This window comes from Panulirus ornatus, chromosome 31 (assembly GCF_036320965.1).
Source record: "Panulirus ornatus isolate Po-2019 chromosome 31, ASM3632096v1, whole genome shotgun sequence".
NCBI classification, from domain to species: Eukaryota; Metazoa; Arthropoda; class Malacostraca; order Decapoda; family Palinuridae; genus Panulirus; species Panulirus ornatus.
The window spans coordinates 1,427,341-1,451,337 of NC_092254.1; the positions used below are offsets into that span (position 1 = coordinate 1,427,341).

Consider the following 23,997-nt stretch of genomic DNA (forward strand, 5'->3'; position numbering starts at 1 on the left):
AACGTATCTACATCAACAAATCTCTGAGCGTTCAGCTTCTGGGAATGTCTGCCCTAAATGAGACCTTAAATATGGTTCAGTAATCTTCCCCCTCCCCTAATATGTTGTTAAGAACGTTTTTCCTCAGTTAATTTCTGAACTTTATCAATTAATTACCCTTGCATAAAAATGGCTTAATATCATCAAGGAATTATAAAGCCATAAGCGAAAAATAATTCCCCTCGGAAAGTTGAAACCCACCGTCTTATTTTCTTCCCTCGCCCTAGGCTCCTTCCCTCAGCTCTCTCTCTCTCTCTCTCTCTCTCTCTCTCTCTCTCTCTCTCTCTCTCTCTCTCTCTCTCTCACACACACACACACACACATACACTCTCCCCTCAGATCCCACCAGCAGGAGGGCGGCGGGCAATGAGCCAGGAGCGACCCCGGTACCTCGAACACCACGTAAACAAGACCATTCCTCCGCCCCAGACGGCCCCCTCGAGATGGGTCCTTTTCCTCCAGGCTCCGACGGCCGTCTGTACCGACCACAGACGCAGAGGTTACCCCGCTGGGCTCCTGCATGCTCCAGGGCGCCCTAGGGATGGAGGTGTAGGGTATCGGTATAAATAGGGCAATTGGGAACGAGGCTGGGTTCCCCCCTCCTCACCACCCCCGACGAACATAATGGAACATATTGTCACTTATCACCAGTATAGTGGAGCCCCCCCCCACCATCGCTGAGACACACCGACCAAAATGGACGACACAGAAACACACGTCCTTTATTTCCTTTACATAAATAGCCTTCCTGTATCAAATAATATAGAATATAACACACATCAAACGATACTCGGAGTCTCAAAGCTGATGCATAACTCTGCGACGGTGGAGAGATAACGTAGTAATCTCCAAGTGAGTCAATTTGCGTGCATGAATAAAGCTCCTCGTAAATGCCCATTGATACGACGGCGAGGGGCTACGACCTCTACTGTCGGAGTATTCCTGACGCTGCGAATGGGAATGGGAATGGGGAGGAACTGAGGACTGTGAGAATACAGTTATGGGAAAGCTCTCAATGGAACACGTCGGAAATTTTCAGGGTACAGACCGTAATACAAACATTATATATTGTATCTGTTTGAAAATCCAACTTTGCTCTATTATCATGTGAATACGCACAATGTGTACACACTGATCCATGGTCACAAACACACAAACAAGCACACAACAAACACACATGGGTACAACCAACCATGCAAACACACATGTATGGATACAACCACACAAACAAAAACACTTACATGGTCTACGAACAAGTACAAACAAATAAATCAGGCAATACTGTTTGTACATCCTACAGAAACTTAGTTAAAAAAAAATAGATGAAGTGTAGACAAACCAAGATGTAACCCCCCTAGCTACTCAAATGTGGTACCTCTAACTACCTCTTCCTACCAAGCCTTGGCCACTGGTACCCAATCCTGGTATCCCCAGTCAGTGCTGTCCCTAAGAGTACCTTCAGCCTATGCTGTCCGTAAGGGTACCCCTAGCCAGTGCTATCAGTGGTACCCCAAGCTAGTCCTGCTCACATGAGTACCAGAAACCAGTGCTACCCCCACCCCCGGGGGCCCCCCTTGGACCTGGCCACCAACAATACGGTACATTGTATGGTCCAGCGGAGCGAGGCGCAGCCTCCCCCTCCCGCCCCACGACCTGTCACACGCCCCTACAGACGCAGGGGAGGGCGTGGGGGACTCATGGGAGGGTCTGGGGACCGGTGCGAAGGCGTAGGGACTGATGACGGGGCATGGGGATTGGTGTGAGGGCGTGGGGACTGGCATGAGGGTGTGGGGACTGGCATGAGGGTGTGGGGACTGACATGCGGGCGTGGGGACTGACATGCGGGCGTGGGGACTGGCATGAGGGCGTGATGGCTGCATTCAGAACCTTTCCTTCTTGAGAAGTGAACTTCATTTTCCCGGTAACCAGACACCAGCTTCATGTGTATGACAGAGCCACCCCCAGGGGCCTGGGAGAGGCAACCACAAGACCTGGGCTTCGTCAGGGGGAGAAAACCACACGGGGGTCGATTCCGGAAACACCAGGGGTTCCAGGAAGAGTCTGACTTACTCTAGATGTGAAAATGATAATAATGAAATAGGTGCTAGAAACCCATTTTAACTTGTGCTATTACGAACAGTAATAGGCGACCCATTACTTTCTACACTCATGTACCCCCATCCCTTACAACCTATTTCAGGCCACTAATTACAACTTTCGTTAGTCACTTTATATATCCTTAAATTCAGTAGTATACAAAATATATTCGCATGCATGACTGCATTTTTGTAGTTACTGTATCCATGAAAGACTACAAAAAAGTCCTTTCTAATCTGACGGTATTTTCCCTTAAGGTCCCCACACTCCCTCAGGGTCACGTCAGGTCCCTACATGCCAAAATAAACTCAGAATTTATTATAAATACATTATACTGTAACCAAAAAAATCGGCAGCGAATTACACAACTTCCCCAGGTTCTGACTCACCATCAACCATGAGTCCAACACAGACTCACTGAACGAGGAAGATATAATGAGGCATGAAGGAGGAAGATGAGTGAGTAAAACCTAGTAACTCAATGAGGATACGTATGAAGATGATGAATACGATGAATACATAAGGAGGAAACGTAAAATGAAAGTGAGGTGAGGAAAACTAAAACCTGGAAAGAAAATGAGGTGGAGGAAACTGAAATAGAAGAAAATGAGGCGAATATAAAAAGAAATATAAAAGAGAAAATGAGACGAAAATGAAGAGATAAGAAAAGTAGACGAGTAAAATCACTATACCATATACCACTAATTCATCCTTCAATCCCCACAGTACAGTAGCGAACCCAGTTACATGTTCAATTAACTAACACACGTTGTTCCTTACGCCAGTTCTCACAAACACAGCTTTCCTCTCGCGTGAAAATAAACCATAAAGAAACCTTAACACGTCCAGGTACATAAGATTTAATATCATAAACCTTATAAACCCCATTACAGTAAAGGGTTCGAATCAATGAGACGGTGAAAGCGAGGCACTGAAGCAATAAGAGAGCGAACCACTTAAGCAGAGGGAGCGAACCGCCGAAGCAATGAGATAGCGAACCTCTGAAGCCGTGAGCGCCTTATAAAAGCATCGAACCAGTTAGGGTCCCGAACCACTGAAGCGGTGAAGCAGAGTGAGGGAAGCCATCTCTGCTCCTCTCCCTCACCATGACCCTCCCCCTACACGGATACATCACAATAATTACCCCAAGGGCCACAAATTTTCCCTTTAAAAAACATTTTACAAAATAATAATGCGAGGGGGGGAGGCGGCTCCCCCTTGCTTCTGAGCGACCGTGGGTTTAAAAGCCGCAAGTCGGCCTTAAAATATCGCAGCATTGTGTTTGACCAGCCAATTTTTCACTCGAGGGGGTGGCCGCGCCCTAGGCAAGGGGGGGGAGGACTATATACAAGGATGAAGATGAGGAGGTCGTATGAGAGAGAGAGAGAGAGAGAGAGAGAGAGAGAGAGAGAGAGAGAGAGAGAGAGAGAGAGTTAATAAACACAAGGAGAAACAGTATCCGGACAACTCCAGATTGCTTATACATAAACACACTTCGGATCTCTCTCTCTCTCTCTCTTTCTTTTCCTATCCAGTCCCGTGATGCGACCCCCCCCCCCCCCCCCGACTTAAACCAACCATTCAATACTGAACAAAAAAACAACGCAACTCAACAGCGCAACACTTCGCCATATCTGAACTGGAAATAGGCGAAACGCTTCCCATTTTCCTTCTCCAATACTCGTATAAATGATGGCCGGAGAGTATAGACAATAGCGAGAGGAAAAGCAGATAATGAAGAACTGATAATCATCACTGAATGGTCCACCAGACCATTATAAAAAATGGTTTGAGATTTCCAATCTACTGCACGTGTTTAGACCCATGTGAAAGGACCAGTTGGTAACACATTCTATCATTTCTATATATCTCCTGTGGAGAACACGGTTCCTGTATCATGAACATCTTCCCCACAGAACAGACTTCAAGACACACTCAAACTAAACCAACATCGCAACTCCACATAACAAAGAAAAAAAATCTCATCTGAGTACTTATCTCTGTATCTACAAATGCAAATTCAAAGAAAACGGAATCCTGGGTTTATGCCAACTTTGACAATGTTGTGATAGATTGTATCTTGTGTACGTAAACACGTGAACGCGTTTAGGGTGTTTTCGTTTGCTTATAACGTGACGTTATCAGCCTTAATGACTCTGGTAATTGACTGGCCGAAGGTCCAAACAAGCAACTGACCAATTAACCAACAATTCGTTCTTTGCATGGTTGGCGTATGGTACGGATGCTGACGTAATATCCCTAAGCAGTTGAGAACGATCACTCCTAGCAAACAACAGCAGACAACTGGAGATCGTCACGCTTAACTGTGATGGAGATGAGGAACATACATACATTAGTGAGGCAGGAGGAGACCGGCGAAGACATACTTGTAAACTTTATAAGTAAATAAGACGTAAATAACGTCAGTCGTGGACGTGAAGCCAAGATCTTGGTAATTTTAATCTTAAAGTAAAATGTGGAGCTGCAGTGAACTACCCTGAGTGGTAAATCAGTCCATGTGTTCATAGTGCTGTTGTGATGACCAAGTACTTCCCTTCATTCGGAGTCAAACTCTGGCCCACGAGCTTGTATCCATCACGAGGAGTAAGGTCAGAGAAATGTAACCTTCTCGTTGCTTGTTACATCAAGATCATCCAATCAGGAATACCTGCATTGTATCACCTCTCAACCTGATCTATTCTACAATGTTTACTCTCATAGCATTTGTTCCGTGCCTGGAATCATCTAGGCAGCTCGCCGCTGTACCCTCGCCATTCTGTGTCTTTTTCAACGATTGGTGACCAAAATGAAGGACAACATCCAGTGTGGGGGCGCACCAGTGAACTAGAGTGTGAGGATTACTTTCTTAAGACATTCCAACGTCTCGTTTATGAAGCAGAGAATTTTGTTCTCCTTTATACCTGCCTCTGTGTAAAATTTACTAGACTTTAGGTCATCAGAGGTTATTACATCCACGTCTTTTCAAAAAATCGTCATTTACCTCCTACAGCTGAACAGATTTCAGTGTGTGCGCGCTACGGCGTCTCCGCCCCCCCACCCCCCTTACATACACACACACACGTCCCAGACCTACGCCTCAGTGAACAATGTTTTACAGGCCATGTACGGCCCCTGGGTGTGTGTCGGGCCGGGGGGAGGAGGACTTGACCCTCATACACGCACATTATACACCCGGACACACACTGACTTCTCATGTGCAAACTATAGACGCTACATTAAGCTCATCCCATATGACGCCAGGGATATATATATATATATATATATATATATATATATATATATATATATATATGCAAACCTCGGCAAACTGAGGAGGTGGTAGCCTCGAAACTCGAGGGGTTTTGAAGTGATGGCGGGAACCGTCTTGCAGTCTGCACGTCAGGACAGCTGGTGCAACTTTCTCTCATTAAAACTAAGCTGGTGGGCTTTAGTCTTACCCTCTCCTCACGCCTTGCAACATGCAACCATCCCTCTGCTATCTTACTTTATAATAGTTTAAGGACCTTCCTTTTTCTCCATTAATTCTTCAAGGTAAACATGGCAAAGTCCACCAGACCTCTAGCTCCTCTTCTCCGTCATCACTTGGTGCTAAGAATGTCTGGTGTCCCGCCTGACTCTCCTGCCAACGACAAGGAGGGATCAGGCAGTCGTAGTCACGGCTTTTGCCTCCCTAATACATCTGACTTTCTTTCCTATTCACGTCCCAAACATTCGTGGTCTTTCAGGGAACCTCTCTTGTCGAACGTCATCTGTCTAGTATTTCTCTTCATGTCTTACTTCTGCCCGAGACCCTACGAGGTAATAACGTTCTCACTCACTCACTCCTACATCTCCATCTATAATATTCACGCACTGATTTGGAAAAATCTATTCTAAGACTTTCCTTTGTGAAATGACTCTCTCTGTCTCTTGTGGTGATGATGCTTCTGTTGACATCACTGTCTCTGTCTCTCTCTCTGGCTGTGGTGAGGTTTCTTTCTCTGGTGAGACTGTAGCACAGGCTCCTGGTGCAGGAATGGAGGGAGGGAGGGACATAACCACTGTTCCCCTGCGGCTTCCTCGTCTTCCAGACCCGTCGCTCGACCACTCCAGACCTGAGGCCATCCAGGTATGGGGATCTGGTCTTACCGGATTTGGAAAACCAGTTTTTCCTTTGACTGGTGGTAGTAACACCTTCCTTACGTCACTGCCTGTAATGCCTGCAGGTACGGTATCCGTGAGGCCAAGTGTTACCTCAATCAGAGGACGACCGATAACCTCTCCTCTCCATCAACTGATCGACCTGTGTGGTGTACACTAAAGAGGGAGGAGGAGGTCGAGTGAGTCTACTTGTGTATTGGTCGACCTAACAAACCGGGAATCAAGGTGTTTTGAAGTGATAGAACAGAAGCTTTGTACTAATACCTTCCCCAACGGCTAAATAATCTTCCCATAAAAGGTATATTCCAGTACAACCTAAGTGCAAACACTCAAAATCAGTCCGACAATCTACAACAGATAACAAAACCTTCCGTTGAAGTTATTCCTGGAGCTATAAATAAAAACAACGCATGACCCCCCACCCCCACTCAACCTTCCCCTAAAGTGAAAAAGCAAAAAAACTCCATCAGTTTAAAATCCTAACGCAATCGCCATCAAAATAGAAAAAAATATCCATCCTTAAAACGGCGTAAAACATCAGACACTATGAAAAACCCTAAAAAACACCATCACTAAACAAGCCTAAAGTACACATCTTAGGGAAAAAAAGACCAAAAAACCTCCATCATTAGAATAGCCTACAATATCAGTCATTAAAAAAATCTTGCACAACAGCACGAGGCAGCCATCCACAACAACGATTCCCTGGCTATTATCTGGTCCAGAAGAGTTCCTGTCTCACATAATGAGGCATGATAACAACTGGGGGGTGGGTGGGGGTCTGGGAGAGAGACCTGGGAGACTGAGATCTGGAACAGTGAAATCTGGGAGAGTGAGGTCCGTGAGAGTAAACTCTGGGAGAGTGAGATCTTGGGGCATAGTCTCAAAGAATGAAGTTTGGGAGAGAGAGGTCTGGAAGAGTGAAGTGAGAGAGAGAGAGAGGTCTGGAAGAGTGAAGCTGGGAGAGGGAGGTCTGGGAGAGTGAAGTCTGGGAAAGTGAAGAGTGGGAGAGTGAGGTGCAGGAAAGTGAAGTCTGGAGGTGTGTGTGTGTGTGTGTGTGTGTGTGTGTGTGTGTGTGTGTGTGTGGGAGAGTACTGCTTCATGAGTGTACTTACACATACAATAATATACATAAGCGTACATGTAATAAATTTCACATACACACACAATAACAAAACCCCCCATGCTGTACACACAGGTAATCACACACACACAAGAGATGGGGGCCCATGTGCAACTCCTTCCCTGTGCACTACACAGGTTATGACATAAACGGTTTACACACACACACACACAAACATACACAGACAAACCTACACCAACATAGCATCAATCAACAAATCGTTCAGTGATATCTTTATATCATGTCTTCTATAACCGAAATGACAGAGGCAATGCTTGTATACAGTTAACCCCACACAGACACACCACAGAATTTTCGACCTATACATGAATCCGAAAGAAAAAATGCTGTCCACGACGTCAGTGCTGTGTGTACAGCAATATACACGTGTTGTTGATTCCAACTCCAATGGAAAACTATTCGGTAAATCATCGAGGTTCAGAATAATTCTGAATATTGCAGATGGTATACATATCAGAATAACTGTTGTACTCTTAAATACTTGTACTGGCCTATTTAAAGGAGCAAACAACGTTATCATCGTTATTTTCAATGGGTAATAATATTTTCAAACTAGATAACAATTTAGTATCATTTTCTGACGCGGCAACAAATCCTTTCTCTTCTCTCTCTCTCACCATTATTTTTCCGCCATATTAGAACGCTCAGTTGACTCGGCTGAAGGGGGAAGGAGGTATCAAAAATCTCTACAAGGGAGGGAGGATAAAAGCCTGGGATTCACAGTCAAGAGAAGAGGATCCTCCGTTTAAAGGGATCAGCCTCCCTCCCAGGAGGATCGAATCCCCCTACACGTGGCGGAATCCCTTTGGTGGCGACGCTCATTTGTTCCGCCGCTTGACTCTGTAGGGCGGCCAGACCCCGCCCACCACCTAATTGCCGCCAACCCAGGCATCATAGCGCGACTCCCCAGATCTGATGGGGCTGTCACTCCTGTTGTAACTGTTGCTTCTGTTTCCGTTGACGTAAGGGAACTTCATAAATTCAAGTGTTTTCTGTGGAAGATACAAGTCCCAACACAAGGGAGACTAAATGGGGATGAGTTCGTGGAAAGCACAAATATCTACAAATGACGCCAACAGAATACTAAGGAACTTGACCCACACAAAGCTCATGGTCCTGCTAGACTCACCACCAAATGTGGTGTGTGCAGACACAATTGATAAACCAATTGCAATGTCATTCGAAATGACGAGAAAGAAACGAGTTGCGGTTTACAGCGGCGTGCCGTAGGGTACTACTGTGGGACCACTGATCTTCTTACTCAACGTCAGTGACCTACCACAAAGATCACAGCCTTCAAGATTGACAATAAACACACCTCCGAAAGATGCAAGGAGAGAACAGCCAGGGACCATGCTATGAAATCAAAAATCAAACTTGTTTGAAAACATATGAATAATTAGTTCTAGTGTTAAGAACGGTAGATGAATGGAATAAACTGATTTATGACACTGTGAAGAACATACAACAGTCGGAGCCCTACGAGTGTAGAACCTCCTCCCCGTACAGTACACAGAGGTAATCACACACGTCAGAATGCTAGACAAGTCGTTACCTAACCATTATTCACCTCCTGTGGCAGATAGAACTGTACCCCTTTGCTTCCCATTATGTATTTACCCCCTCTGATGAACACTGCTGTCCTCTTTCTTGTCCTTCTTGTTTTGTTATTGGTTCTCTAGCTCCTATATTTCGTCCTTCTAAGCGGTTACCAACTCACTTGTTTTCTTTACTCATGTGATAATACCAGCTCCCGTTTTCTGTTTCGCCACGTGTTGTTGCCAGCACCCTTGTCCGTTTTCTTTAGTCACATGGTATTACTATCTCCCTTTCCCGTTTTCTGTTCCTCGTAATGTTGCCAGATCCCTTATCCATCTCATTCACTCTGCTTCCTTTATCTTCTCGAGTCTACTTACTCTACCTGAGTTTACCTATTGTTATACCTCTCCCTAAGTTTACCTCCTCTCACCTTCCCGAGTCTCCCTCCTCCTCTACCTATCTTCAGTATACTCTCCTCCCACCCTTCCCGAGTCTACCTCCCCATCTTGAGTTTACCTCCTCTGAACTTCCCACTATTGCTCCCCATTTCTCTCCCATCGCTTCCGGAGGCGCCGCCCTCAGAGCGCGCGGGAGAGAGAGAGAGAGAGAGAGAGAGAGAGAGAGAGAGAGAGAGAGAGAGAGAGAGAGAGAGAGAGAGCGTCTCACACACCTTCCCTCTCCTTCAAGACGGCGATCCAAGATGGCGGCCGCTCAGGTCCACGAGCCTCCTCCAGCAACTATTCATTTTTGTCATCTCGTTCACCTTCCCTCCTGCCTGAGCGCCGCTGCCTCTCCTAATTACTTCTCCCCAATTCGTCACTGATCACCGCTCGTGCCGTGCGCAAGGCAAGGCTCGTTCAGGTCGTCCAGGCGCTAGGTGGCGGCCGGTTTTAAATTTTCAAAAGACGAGAGAAACCGTTAGGACCGTTGGGTCGGTGGAGGGGGGGGGGGGGGGTAAGCCCGGACCACCTGAGAGCCAAGTGACCCATTACTTTCGCGCCTAAGCCATCAGGATATAAGGTCGATAAGCCGTGAAGAGGAGGGTATAAAGATTTCCTCCATTTTGGTCCTTGCGGCCGGGGGATTTACGGGCCATCATTCCAGGAGGGAGGAGGAAAGGAGAGGGAAGGGGGTCCTAATGACATCAAGTCCAAAGAGTTTGTAGTATCAGGGAAACCCGAGAAAGAGACCCCCCCCCCTCTCTCTCTCTTCCCCCTCCCCCCCCCTCAAACGTTACCGGCCATCACGCGACCACATCATGTTCCACTCGTGTTCGTCCCCCATTCTGGCAATTACCGCCTTAATGTCGCCCCATCACAGGGGCGACGAGTGAGCGGAAGCCGTGGGAGCGAATGAAGGAAAAGAGGCAGTCTTGAGGCAGCCAGAGTTGACTCCGTGCCAAGCTGGGCCAGACCCCCAGTGCCCTCCACTGCTGCTGAGCGCCTTGCACGCACGCACACACGCGCGCACTCTCTCTCTCTAACACCATACTTATATACTTACAAACGCTGCCAGGAGACACTTTATGACTTACACCCGCTTCAAGGCTTCAACCAACCATCATCTGTGTCCTCAGTGACATCACTGCCAATAATGTCTCGTTCACTTACAAATTCTATCCATAAATAAGTTTTTTTTCGACATCTAACATCAGGTAGTTCCTGGCCGTCAAGGGTAGAGATACGAACCCATGCCTCCATACAGGCCATGCACATCGCAATCCTGCGTACCAGTTATGGAAAGATGACCCTTGCATGGCGCTCTCAGTAAAGAGGGAAACGGAGAGGGAGAGGGAGGGTTTGGGAGTACAAAGGGGAGATAGGAGAAAACTGAGTGTAGAAAGGGAGAGGTAGGGAGGAAAACTACCCCTTGATCACAACGGTACGACCCCTTGAGCACGACGCGTCAGTACGACCTGTGGTATGATGCCCCGGCCTTGTGGACCTAACCCTTAAGGTCATAGGTCAAATGTCAGGTCTGCATACCCAAAGGTCACACCGTCGTACATACGGGGCTCAATATTCACAAGACCCAGTATTTCTAAGAAACACAATAAAGGTTATGTGGCTCTGTTTTATGAAGGAACTTTATTAAAAGTAAATTTGGCTCACAAACCGTACGTCCATAACCCCAACTGACAAGCCGATTACTTACACTTACAGACAAGGATGCTACAGAGATCGTAAAATCTAATAATGAAAACTATCTCATAATTATAAGTAAGTAATCAACAAATATTCCTTACAACCTGGGAACTGATCACGGAAAACACTACATGTTATATCCTACTTAAGGTATTACTTATAAAGTACTTTCGTACCTACATTAACTTCCAACACGAGGGTAATGATAACTTATACAGTGCCGATGTTTAAAAATAGAATTTCGAAAAGTTTCAATAGGGAAGAAAACCTTATGCAGAATCCCTCCACTTAAACCCTCAGCTCCCGTCACTTCAATCATCCCAGCTCACTTAACAAGCCACTTATCCTCGTCTGAGTCTAACTGGCCGTGATAAGTGGCCCTCAAGTGCTCAAGCGACTGTTGGGAACACGCTTAAGGTTTGCTGTCGTGCGCTGCTGGGTGGCGTTTATATACGAACCTCCCATACTGTGAGGAGTGGGAACCTGGGGCACAGTCACCCCATTTTCTTTTATCTTACCGTTATCATGTTAATGATTTTAACATCCCGGAATATATATGATTTCATAACTCCTATGACACACACACACACACACACACATATATATATATATATATACACATATACTATCGTAGCTGCTATGGGTATAATAGCTCTTGTGATATCAATCTACATTTCTACAGTTTAATAACTTAATCAATACATTTAATAACCTTTACGTCTTTATTTCGGCAATTCAAATGACTTTCTATCATTTTCCAAAGTCTACATCCGGGTTGTTAATCGATACGGCTCATTTTCGCCTGTCGCTCGTTGCTTCACCGTTAACGACCCAGTGACCTGAGAGGCTGTGGTGACGTCACGGGTCAGCCATTGTCTGTGTCCCTCCTGGAGTCGTCAGATTGTTCCCTGGGTCGGAATAATTGTTCGCTGGGTAATGACGACGCTAACTACATCCGGGTCCTTGTCTCTCGTCACTCTATCTGAGGTAGAACCGTTTTCTCTGGGGGGGTATCGACCCCAGGAGTTGACTTAAAAATACGAAAGTATAAAAATTTAACATCTGTATGTATCTAACTAATATTCTATCTATATCTACCCAACTACCTAAATACATATCATATTCTAATGATTCTTTTCCTTTTTTACAGAAACATTACATGAAAATAACTGATAATACAACGATGGAAAACTATTTTGTAGGAATACAATTATCATAGAAGCTAATAATGTGTTAACAACACGAATAACAGTTGACAGACACGACGACGTGACCTCCACGACTTCAACTGACCCTCACGACACCTGTGATCAGGTCAGGAACTAAGAAACGATCCTAAACATCATCTCTAACAATGGTTGGATTCGTTGTTTACACCCTCCACTAATATTTGACCTCTGAACTACATATCTTGGAAATAGTTCAATTCTTCCCTATGCCTTCACACTGACTCAATGATATCTACCCGTATATTGCATGTCGATCTTGATCTTCGACCGATACAAAACCTTTTTTCCTCCTATACTTAACCTCTGGTCTAAATTCATAAAATCCACTGTTCCTAGGAACAATATATATATATATATTTTTTTTTTTTCTGTGGCCTCGACTTTTGACCTGCTGTCATAAGAATGTCCTCATTTCCTTCCTCGTGACCTTTGACCCATATTCACCCAGACTCCGCCTTATCATCTATTAATCTTATAAGCTCGCAAAATGTGAGCCATATCCTTCATCAACTTTTGGCAGTGCAGAGTTTTAGCAAAAAACATACCGTCGTGCTCATGAGGCGTACCGTCGTGCTCATGAGGCGTACCGTCGTGCTCACGGGTCGTACCGTTGTGCTCAAGGGTCGTACCGTCGTACTCAAGGGTCGTACCGTCGTGGTGTAGGGTCATACCGTCGTACTCAAGGGTCGTACTGTCGTGCTCAAAGGTCGTACGGCCGTGTGCAAGTTATCAAGATCATACAACACAACAGTGAAGGTTGAACAAGATCAAAATAAGGCTACACGAGTTCCAAACTAAAGGGCAATTATAGCTAAGGTCATGCTACGTATGCCTACCACATCCATGAGATAAGGTTAGTCCTACACTCAATGTAAACAATATCTTATTTGTTTATATAAGAACAATATCTTGTTTGTTTATATAAGAATTCGGTTAAAAGTTAAACCTTGATTTATCAACACAAGTTTGTGGGGACCAAGTGTTAGATTGGCTATACGTTATACCTTGGTTTATATGTACAACTCTTGATTTAAAAGTTATTTATAGTGTGGTGGAGGGGGGGGGGCGTGTAAATCTTGGTTTATTTGTTCCGGGTCAAGATTTACACTTGGTTTATAGGCGTAGGTTTCAAATCCTGGGGTGGGAAGACAGATGGATAAACAGATAGACGTATACGTAAACAGACAGATACACAGATAAGACATAGACGGTTTAGATAGACAGACATCGAATTACAACTGGCCATATTTGTGGCCTGCAGTCAACCATGCCATCTTGATTACCATACAACAATAATACACGTAACACTTGAGTAATTACATTCCAAAAATGTACTACGACCATTTAACATCCAACAGGTTATGTTGGACCAGGTTGTAGTTAGTGGTATAATATAGTCGTTACGAACTAACGGTCTTCATACTCTAATGACGTAATCACCTCGCTAATGGGGGGAACCTCTCCGTTAATAGTTTCACTAATGGCACCATCATTACCCAATAGTTCCCCATTAAGACACCTTCCCACCTTAATATTACCGAACACTTAGCGTTCTCTCTCATCAACGACTCGCGGAGTTACCTATTTGCTTCAGCTAACAAGGTAATTGGCTAGTGGTAATTGGGCAACCAGCATTTAAGAGTCAGTTGCTTATTATAGCATTATCTACCCCCGGGGGCGGCTCGCGCGCGCCCACAGATCAAGCCGAAGATACCGTCGCCCGCTGCTGGCTCCGGCTTCGGCCTGATCACAAGTACATCACCTGACTACAGCAACACCTATCAATTTATCCTCAAATATATATATATATATATATATATATATATATATATATATATATATATATATATATATATATATACTGGATGAATTGTCAGGGATTTTACTTACAGAAAACTTGCAATCTGAAAACGTATATTTGAATATCAAGTTGTCAAGATGTGTCATACCTCACATAACGTTGACAACACTGGTTTTTGGTGTTACTTCATCAGTTATAAACACAAAATCTACCAGAAATATCAAGACAAAAACACGATATACTAAAAACATGTCGTCAAAGTTTTACCTTAAGATACCAATGTTTACAAATACTGACAAACAAACATACGCTTCCTGCATCACTTTGAAAATGTATTTTGACAAGACTTACGTTGAAAATCTGGACATGTGACAATATGGCAACACCCATCACTGTCACTATAGTGTTGATCATGATCAATGCACCCTCGCCTGACGCCGGACCTTCTCAAACTTATATACCGCAACCAACGCGTTAAACCAGTTTATTCAATCAACAACTACAAGATATAGTATTCAATACGGCCTCTACAGGGTAGATATTCATCAAGATTACAATATTCCATCACCATATAACGAAGGAAGGGGAAGCCAGCGTGCGGGGACTGGGACGCGGCCGCCGTTGTAATCCCGCGTAAATCCATTGTAGACACGAGCCGCCCATAATGCCACCAGCCAAGTAATTTAGTGGCGCGTAAATTTAGCGACACCTTTTCGGATCACTGGTTTACTGGAGTCTGGACCTATATCCAGGTTATAATTTACGATCGGACCACCTTCAACATTCGGTTATGAGAAAGAGATCAGGGAGAGTTAGTGGGTGAGGGCGTGGGGGCGGCCATAAGCTAAAATAAGTGATGGGGCGCGGGGTGGCGAGTGTAAATCAAGGCATCTCCCCCAACGAGGATTGATAGTGGCGACGTGATCATTGGCCAGGCTTACTCTCCCCCCAGCTCACAACCCTACACAAAAATCCCCCTCTCCTCTTCCCTCAACCTCACCACTAAAGTATGAGAGATAAACACACTCAGAACACAAGGGCAAAACACCTCGCGAAATATTCAGAGAAGTGAAGATTTTCGGACTTCCTTTTACCAACGTCGAGTCAAATCACCCGCGGCTGCCTCCCCCCCACCCACTCCCCCGGGACAGTCCATCCCCAAGCCAGTAATTGAATGAGCAATTATTGTACTAATCTGCGAAACATCTTAATTGAAAAAGATAGCGATTGCCACACTGCATGAGGGAACTAAACCGCTGTAATGTGCATTACCAGGCATGCCAACTGCTCGCGCTGGCCAAATCATTTATATATTTGTTGCACTGCAAATGATATGTACATTTATAGTATCCCAAAGCCTTCCTTTTGTTCAATGTCTATAGGTTTTCGGTACATCAAAACAATCCAACAGTAATATTAGTACTCCTAAGTGTAAAAACGTTTAATTTTTTAAAGTAACGAGATTTGGCTTTTTGTTGTTCACAAGTATAGGACAATGTCTTCCAATGACCGAGTCACTATATAAGAGGAAGCACACAACTGGAATTTGCTGGAATACCATCCATTCTGATCAAAACATTTTGACCAGAACTCAACAAAGAAACGGACTTAGAAAGCGAAGAGTTGCCAGTGAAGTCTGGATGATCATATGGTTTAAAATGATGTTACGGATGATGTCTGGAATTACCGGGAGCCTGGAACAGTGAAAAAGGCACTGGATCCTGAATCTACCACTGGAACTTGGAAACAACGAAGAGTGTGACCTCCTGCCCAAGTTACCATTCAAAGCTAAATCAACATGCGAAGTCACTTGACCATAAAACTAACCCTGGAAGATCAAGAGAAGTCACCGGACCCTAAAACTACTTCTGGAAACCTAGATCAAAGAAAAAGTTACTAAACCCTTAAACCCACCCTGGATCCTGGAACTGTGGCGTTACCTATGGACACTACCACCTACTGCTTGGTTCTGGATGACTCCAGTCACAAGCTGGAGCCGAGCGATGATAAAGACATCACTGGATCCTGACTTCATTATTGAGGCAATGAGCAACGCGCCCTCAGATCCACGGCTGGAACACTGTAGCCGAAGACACCATCCATAACTGGAGTGTATCCCAGAACCCGCAGGGCCATCTCGGGAACCTGGAATCCTTCATATGTTACTGGAACTTTGGAACGCGGAATCCCACGAGCGTCTTCGTTCGTGCTACCGCCGGCACTCGGCAAAAGTAGTGAGAAATGTTTCCGCGACATGGGCTTTCGACGTCCATTCCATATCCCAGGTAGTCAGACAAGATGTGGAAAATTCGAGGTACCATACAGACTGCTGCTGAACACCTAAGACTGGTACAGAAGCTGGATCCCTCGTAATTCTATGATGGGTATGACACCATATACTTGTCTACTATGAAGTTTGCATTGGAGAGACACACACGTGGATAAAGGTGGTAACCCACACGGTACTACTGTCTGTTCAAGTCCACTTGGAATTCTGGCGTACCGCTGCCAAACCGTAGGCTTTCGCACTTACCAATTGATGAATATATTAAGAATACACGTTATTCATGGTAATGATGAAAACTGATGGATGAAAAATAATTATTATTACCACTGACGATGATGATGCAGATAGACATATTGCTTCTGCTAATATGACGTGCCCTAGTGTGGTGACCTAACACGACCTGCCCTGGTATGCGGCCACCTCACAACATGACCTGCTCTAGTGTGGTGACCTAAAACATGACCTACCCTAGCGTTGTGACCTAACAACATGGCCTGCCCCGGGATGTGGTGACCCCACACCTAGCGTGTCATGACCTCAATACATATCGTTCCCTCAAGAGTAGAGAGTGAGCAGTGAGGACCCACCTGTCGTCTTGTCGTGCGGCGTGTCCCGTCCGTCGGGCGTGGTGGCGGCAGACGGCAACGACACATTGGTCGTGTTGGTCGTGGTCACGTGGTCACTGTTGGCGGGTTCGTGGTTGTGTGACCTCAGCTGTGGCAGGAGGGAGGTGGTGTAACCCCCGACTTTACCCTCCTCGACGCCACGCCCCCCGACCCCCATTCCTGTGACGGCCTTAAGGGGGTCGACCCCCCCTGCCGCCGCGCAGCTGGCCAGCCCCGGGAACCTGGCGGCCGAAGACAGAACTACACATAAACGTTAATGTAAACAAACGCGACTCAAAATTTTTCCGTGAATCCTAGTTTTTCGAAAAATTAAATTTACACAAAATTCTGAATTTCAAGTTTTGATATAAATCTAATTACCCAAATCTACACAAAGTGAAAACTGAATATATTAATCTTATATATATGAAACTGATGTAAGATTAAAACATACAATCCTACACAACTCTATATATAAATATACTTTTACAAATCTAAATACATAAACTTACAAAGTAAAATACAAGAACCAAAAAACTATCCCTAATGTCTAAGTGCAGACAGGTGGAAGCAAAAGCACTACTCGTGATGTGACCTCGTTTGACCCCAGCCACACCAAGATCACGGTAGCCATCAACTTATAACCTCATCAACTCTCCCTAACAAGGGGGTGAGGCCCATCAATTCAGTCATTAACTAGAGTGAAACAGAAAATCGATTCCATGAGCGGGTGACCTGGTTACAGGTCAGCAGGTCCACTATGACCTGTTCGCTCCACGCGTCACACCATAATATCTATCAACCTTTAATAAATCTTATTCAGAATTTTTTCGCGATTAGCTAAATTTTTGGCAGGTGTTTAATATTACAAAAAGAATAGATATATATGCCAAACCCGGAAAAATAAAAGATTACTCTTATTTCAAAATTCGATTTTAGTCAAATCTTATTCCTTATGAAAAAAAAATTTAGGAAAGGATCCAGATTTAGAAGGACTTTGCTGTGTTAATTCAAACGGTTTCTACTTGCAGGTTCTAAGAATTCTAATCTCTGGACACTTGAAAGTTTAATGAGATTATAAGTCACATAAAAATACATTTTACAAAATCAAATGCAAAACTTTCAGTACAATAAATAAGTGATAACCTCCCTGAAAGGGGGGGGGGGTCTATACGATCCTACAGTCATTCTATTGCTACAGCTTTTTCCCTTATCCTCTCTTGCTCTTGCGCCTCCAAGTCTACGTAAATCAAAATATGATTTTAAAAAATAATATCGGAATAATGATAACTTCCTACAATTTATGGGTTTGATACTTTGTGTAAAGTCATTTACATTATCCTAACACACACACACACACACACACACACACACACAAAGAACCTACCTGTATGTACAAGCTGACCAGTCCGGGGTCATGACCTCCTCGCTCTTGATGTTCAGCGGCGAGGTCATCATGGCTGACCCGCCCCCCAACGCCAGACCTGGAGGGAACATCGTAAACATGATTACATCAAGGGTTTACACACCAGTGCATCCATTGTTTACATCGCTACATGACTCAAGACAAACAAAGGATCTATATTCATTTAGGTAACTTTCTTTTAACTAATTTCCTCTCCCACTTCAGCGAAGCGGCTCAGTCCGGGTATCGCCTTAAGCTTGAGACACACGTCCTTCCACTCCATCACAAAGATATACAGTTGGCATTCTTTTCATTCCCTCACAAGTCTCCCCACGCTGTAGGAACCTGTAGATAAGCTACAGTGTTGAGAACAGTCGACCATCAACACTGGACCAGACCAAACAGTTCACAACTGGTCCGTCTCAGGGATGGTGGAAACCCTCTTGTAGTTCAATAAGTAAACTTGATCATCCGATGTATTTGTAAATAACTGACCTAGAATCTGCCAAAGTTTATGGGTTTAAAAAGTCTGAATTACAAAAGTTAAGACATCTAGCATACCTCACATCAACGTCTCACTCGATACCAGCTCTTCCCTTTTTCTTAAGAGTCCATAAAACTGTCGACGTAACAGGTTATTAGTAGCACGTCCTCAGAGATGATAATAGTCTACATCCTCTTAGGAGGTCAATCATACCACCAACTTCAACATGTCGGCTCATAAAAGGTCAGTTGCTTGGTCAAGACATTTAGGTCTATCATTATGGGACTGACAACAACCAAGTTATAACCAACAATCGAAAAACCCTTACACACTCTCACACAACACACCCGCAGTGAAACCTCCAACGAAAGCCAATAACACATGAAATATTTTGATGGTGTCTTCGGGTGCCAGATGATGACAATATAGGCACTGCACAACTCCAGCCCACATTGAAATATGGTTCAAATACTACAATACAATTAAGGTTGTAATACTAAAGGAATTCTCAACTATGGAGTTCCCGCCACGTGTCTTGGACCAAATGACAAAGGTAAAGGCCAAGTTTTGTGACTTCCCACGTATGTGATTATGAGAGATTTACTCATACAGTTACAGACAATACTGAACCTCTGCAGGGCTTACCTTGTGCCTTGTTCTGAAGATTGTGTGAGAGAAGACCACGCTTCAGGTCCAGGGGGTTCTGGTAGGTGCACGCTGTTGCTGGCCCCTCGTACATAATGATGGTGTTTTTTCCCACGCCTACTACTAATTTCCCACAATTACCACTAATTCTCACACGCTCAATACCCTTTTTCTTCCCACACACTACTATTTTCCCCACACACCACTATTTTCCCCCACTCTCAATATAAAATTTTCCGTTCACTCAAAAGTTGCCCAAGCTGTAATAATTTTCCCACGCTGACCACACTATCTTCCCACACTCGTCTCTATATTCTCACGCTCACTACTATTATGCTAAGCTTATAAATAGTTTCCCTCACTCATCCCTATGTTCCACAGTGCTCACCCATGCTTAGAACTATTCCTGAACTTTTACAATTACCATTCACGTGTATTTATCACACGCTCACAATTATATTCCCACACTCACCACTAATTTCCCAAGCTAACAATTATTTCCCCACACTCACCATTATTTTCCCCTGTTCAGCATGATTTCCGCACGGCCCTGCCATGACCACCAACGCCAGCGAACCGTCTCATTCACACCCACTCCACCTTCTCTACACCTCACTATCTATCTGTCCACAACTCTCGTCTCCCAGGTAGTTAAGTGTGGCTGCAGAATGGCCACTCTCTCAGCTTGCCCTAGACCCTGGCTGGGCTTCACCTCGTGTTGGCACTGTGGCAGACAAGCATAAGTTACATCAATACAGGACGGTAAAAATACCATAAACAGTTCAGCTCAATCAAGGTTCATCAATAAAGTAAATTTCTAAATACTTGCTTCCTTCCTCATCTTAATCGTTTTGCCTGAAGCTATGGTCCCATTATAATAAACTCTAGGATGACGTTAACTCTACATAACAAGAATTCACATCATTTCTCATAAGTTACCAAGTAAAGATTTGGTCTAAAATTGAACATAACTGTCATATCAAAGGCAAGTTCAACGAAAAAGACTAGTAATAGTAGTCGTAGTAATAACAGCAGGAGCAGTAGTAGTGGCAGTATTGTAGCAGTAGAGGTTGTAGTAGTAGTAGTAGTAGTAGTAGTAGTAGTAGTAATAACAGTAATAACATCAAGTTTTGCAACGTCACTACCTTCCCAGTAGTGAGTGGGGTTCCCCAAGGCAGCGTCTTATCACCACCGCTGTTCATATCCCACACACCTGACCCTGTCCTACCAGTTGGTGCCATGAGAGTGGATATTCCACGTGCAGATGACACAAGCCACTATCACCTCACTCCCACGACACACTCACCTAGTACACCTGTCTGTATAAGATTCTAGCACCTTCCGGAGATCCGGGAATTACACCTAATTAGTCAGCATCATACCTGTCCTTATCTATTCCCCAATCCTCACGCCCCGCCTTCAACTCACGCATCCTGGACATGAACACGACAGAAAACAAAGCTCTACCATTAGTCACACAGGAGAGGTACCCCACCACTGATAACACGAACGATTGAAAATTAAAACGGTCGGTTCATAGATAAGAGAAGCTGACAAGTAACTATTGCAGACTCTTTTAGTGACAACGATGATGCAAACTACAGACATACCAGGAGACCTTAACGACAGTAAACATAGGGAACATCCTTGTTTGCCATGCAAACTCAAAGCACTGAGGGTGACTCCAGCCTTCCACTGGTGTTTACCTTACCTAAGCTACCCTTCCTCACCCAAACTAATAATAACAAACACCATTACATCGACCCCCTTCCCTTCCCTTCCTAGTCTAACGGGGGTATATAAATATGGCATTAAAGAGGCATCCAGCACACCACCTTTACAATATAACCTATACAATACACCTACAGTATCATCTTTATCCATATCTAATCTGCATCTCTCCCTTTCCAACCACCACTACCAACCACACAATCAAACATAATCACTGATGGAGTTTGGAGGGAGCACTGGAGGGGCCCACACTGAGGCAGGAGCCACGCGATTCGGTCATTACGGTACGATTGTCCAGTCCTCTGAAACAACGGATCAAACCCCCTCAGTCTTAACCCCCCCCCTACGTATCCACCAACACCCACAGGTGGGGTCAAGTTCCACCCCCACTGACCCATGACCCCGGCCGGCCGGTAAGTCTTGTATTCCACCTGAACCTGCTTGTATTATATCGTTAACGAACACAACTGGCAAACTATCAACACCCCCAGAGAATCAAACTAATCAATAACCTCAGAGAAATAAACTAAGAACCAATTAATACACCCTGAGAATTAACAACCAATTAATACCCCAAATAATTAAACTTAAGAAACGGGGTTTTATCATTTACTGCGACGTCACGGTCCCATCTGAAAGGCTACTGGTCCGTTTTCGTGACGTCATGGTCCTGTGTGATTACGTTACTGGTCCGTTACTGTGACGTTACAGATCCGTCCACCGACGGGCCTCTGATCGATGAGGAATTCTTCAACGTACGCATGCAAGCCCATGACGCGCGGGAACGTTACCGCCAGTTTCCCCTCGTGATCTACGGTGATGTTATTAATTGATGTCCTTAACTGATGTAGAACTGTTAAGGGCAACTATGATAGGCAAAGCATGTTTACAGATCAAATGGGACTAAGACGCCTAATCTTAAAACAGTACAGTAAAATGTTAATAAATGCAGGGGATAATTGTACTTACGAATACTCAAGATGAGGATCAGCCACACGGCAGGGATACCGCGTAGCGCCCACCGCAGGATAATACAGTTACGAAGAACGAGTCTTGTAAGGTGCGTGTTGTGAAGTGTGTGTGTGTGTGGATTAAGACGCCAGCAGTGTGGGTGAGGCGCAATATAAAAATATATATATTTCTCAGGTTATACTGTTCATATACTGCATCTGAACCTTATAAGGACATACAACTCCACCAAAATATGAACAGTAAGACCCAAAATGTACCGAGAATCGAGGAGATAAACGCCCTAAAAAAAAAAAATACCTTCACAATAACCAACCCGCATCTTACAAAAAATCAAAACAACGAGTGTCAGGCTGGAGTGGGTGGAGGGATGGGCGGAGCCAGTTTATCGCTAGCTCCTCCCACACCGGACGGAGACCAATCAGCTCTCACCGGCAAGTACGTCACAGGCTCTTGACCAATCAACGAGCGGGATACGTCTCCCGAGCCGGCGAGATTAATGCACAAGGGACGTATCAGGCGAACGGCGGCACCCCCACCCCACACTCCACATGGCATCACATCGCTCGGCGCTATTGTCTCTGCCAGGGATTTATGTTAATAACCGGAGATTACCCTATACTCTATCATCCCCAAGCACTCCACTTATCCGGCAAGCGTCGATATCCGGACCCAGGAGGCAGATGCATCGGCCGCATCAGCTCAGGAAAGAGTATTTTTGGGTGGAAATATAAAACTGTTGACAAGCGTAAGTGTCTCTCGACTTATATTGGAGACTTTCTCTCCCAAGTCTCTCACAGGGAGAGCCAATGCTCCCAGAGCAAAGAGTCTGAATGACTTCATATAATCGTACGAGATACCACGAATATTTCCGTCAACAACTTATATATTTTACCACTTACATAGGAACATATATCAACATAATGTGTCTAATTTGTAGTTGAAGTTATATGTAATGTTTAACGCCAGGTATCAGGAGCCTTCATATAAAATTTATGATTCTTAATCATAAGTGGAATAATTTGGTTATAAATGGGGCTAAATATACGGTAAGAGCTCATAAATGGAAAATAAATGATAAAGGAGCACAATAAACAGAAGATAAACGTGATATTGAGAGACAACAGACAAGGACAAAATAATTGGAGTACAAAAGTCGAATCAAAATTGCAGAATTTAACAAATCAATACAATAATAAGACAAGGCGATAAATTCATTTAAACACAAGAAAACCACAATATTACCAAAATCAGACAATCAACTGAAATGCAAGTAGTATGACCACAAAGTGATAATTTTGATGAAATATAATCATAATTCAGTTTGACTATATTTTCCCCTCTAGCCTAAACATAGCTCTACCTATCAACATAAAAGATGTATGATACTATATTCTATAATGACAAAAAATGCATATTTGAGCAATTTCAATCACAGATTAATAACTAAAAATCAAATGAAAGCGCAGCAAAAATCATTCAAAAATAATATGCCAAGGTAAGAAGATGAGGATTCAGAGGTAATGACTGTATTATGTAAATGTCCAGTAAACTGTAGCATTACAAAGGACTCACGGTAACTGTATCTTGTCTGAGATAAAATTAAAACCAACTGTATTTCTGTAAATAAACAACACTAACTTAGAGTGTAAACAATGGCTAAGTAGAGAATAGACAACACTACCAGGTACCCCCGTGCAAACAAGAGCTAAGTAGA

General features: G+C 44.2%; 1 protein-coding gene across 5 annotated transcripts in view; it reads right to left on the reverse strand.

Moving 5' to 3' along the window:
• Ets65A (DNA-binding protein D-ETS-3) overlaps positions 1 to 23,997 on the reverse strand; it is a 149,951-nt gene that overhangs the window by 113,060 nt on the left and 12,894 nt on the right. For 4 of the 5 annotated variants that reach the window (XM_071680231.1, XM_071680233.1, XM_071680234.1 and 1 more), the window contains exons 2-4: positions 19,581 to 20,304; positions 18,434 to 18,530; positions 17,029 to 17,288 (exon numbers count right to left, since the gene is read on the reverse strand). In XM_071680231.1, the coding sequence (XP_071536332.1) occupies positions 17,029 to 17,288; positions 18,434 to 18,530; positions 19,581 to 19,674 (451 nt within the window). In that variant the 5' untranslated portion in view covers positions 19,675 to 20,304. Of the gene's footprint in view, positions 1 to 17,028; positions 17,289 to 18,433; positions 18,531 to 19,580; positions 20,305 to 22,280; positions 22,526 to 23,997 lie in introns of those variants that run through there. The other variant, XM_071680232.1, reaches the window with a different exon arrangement.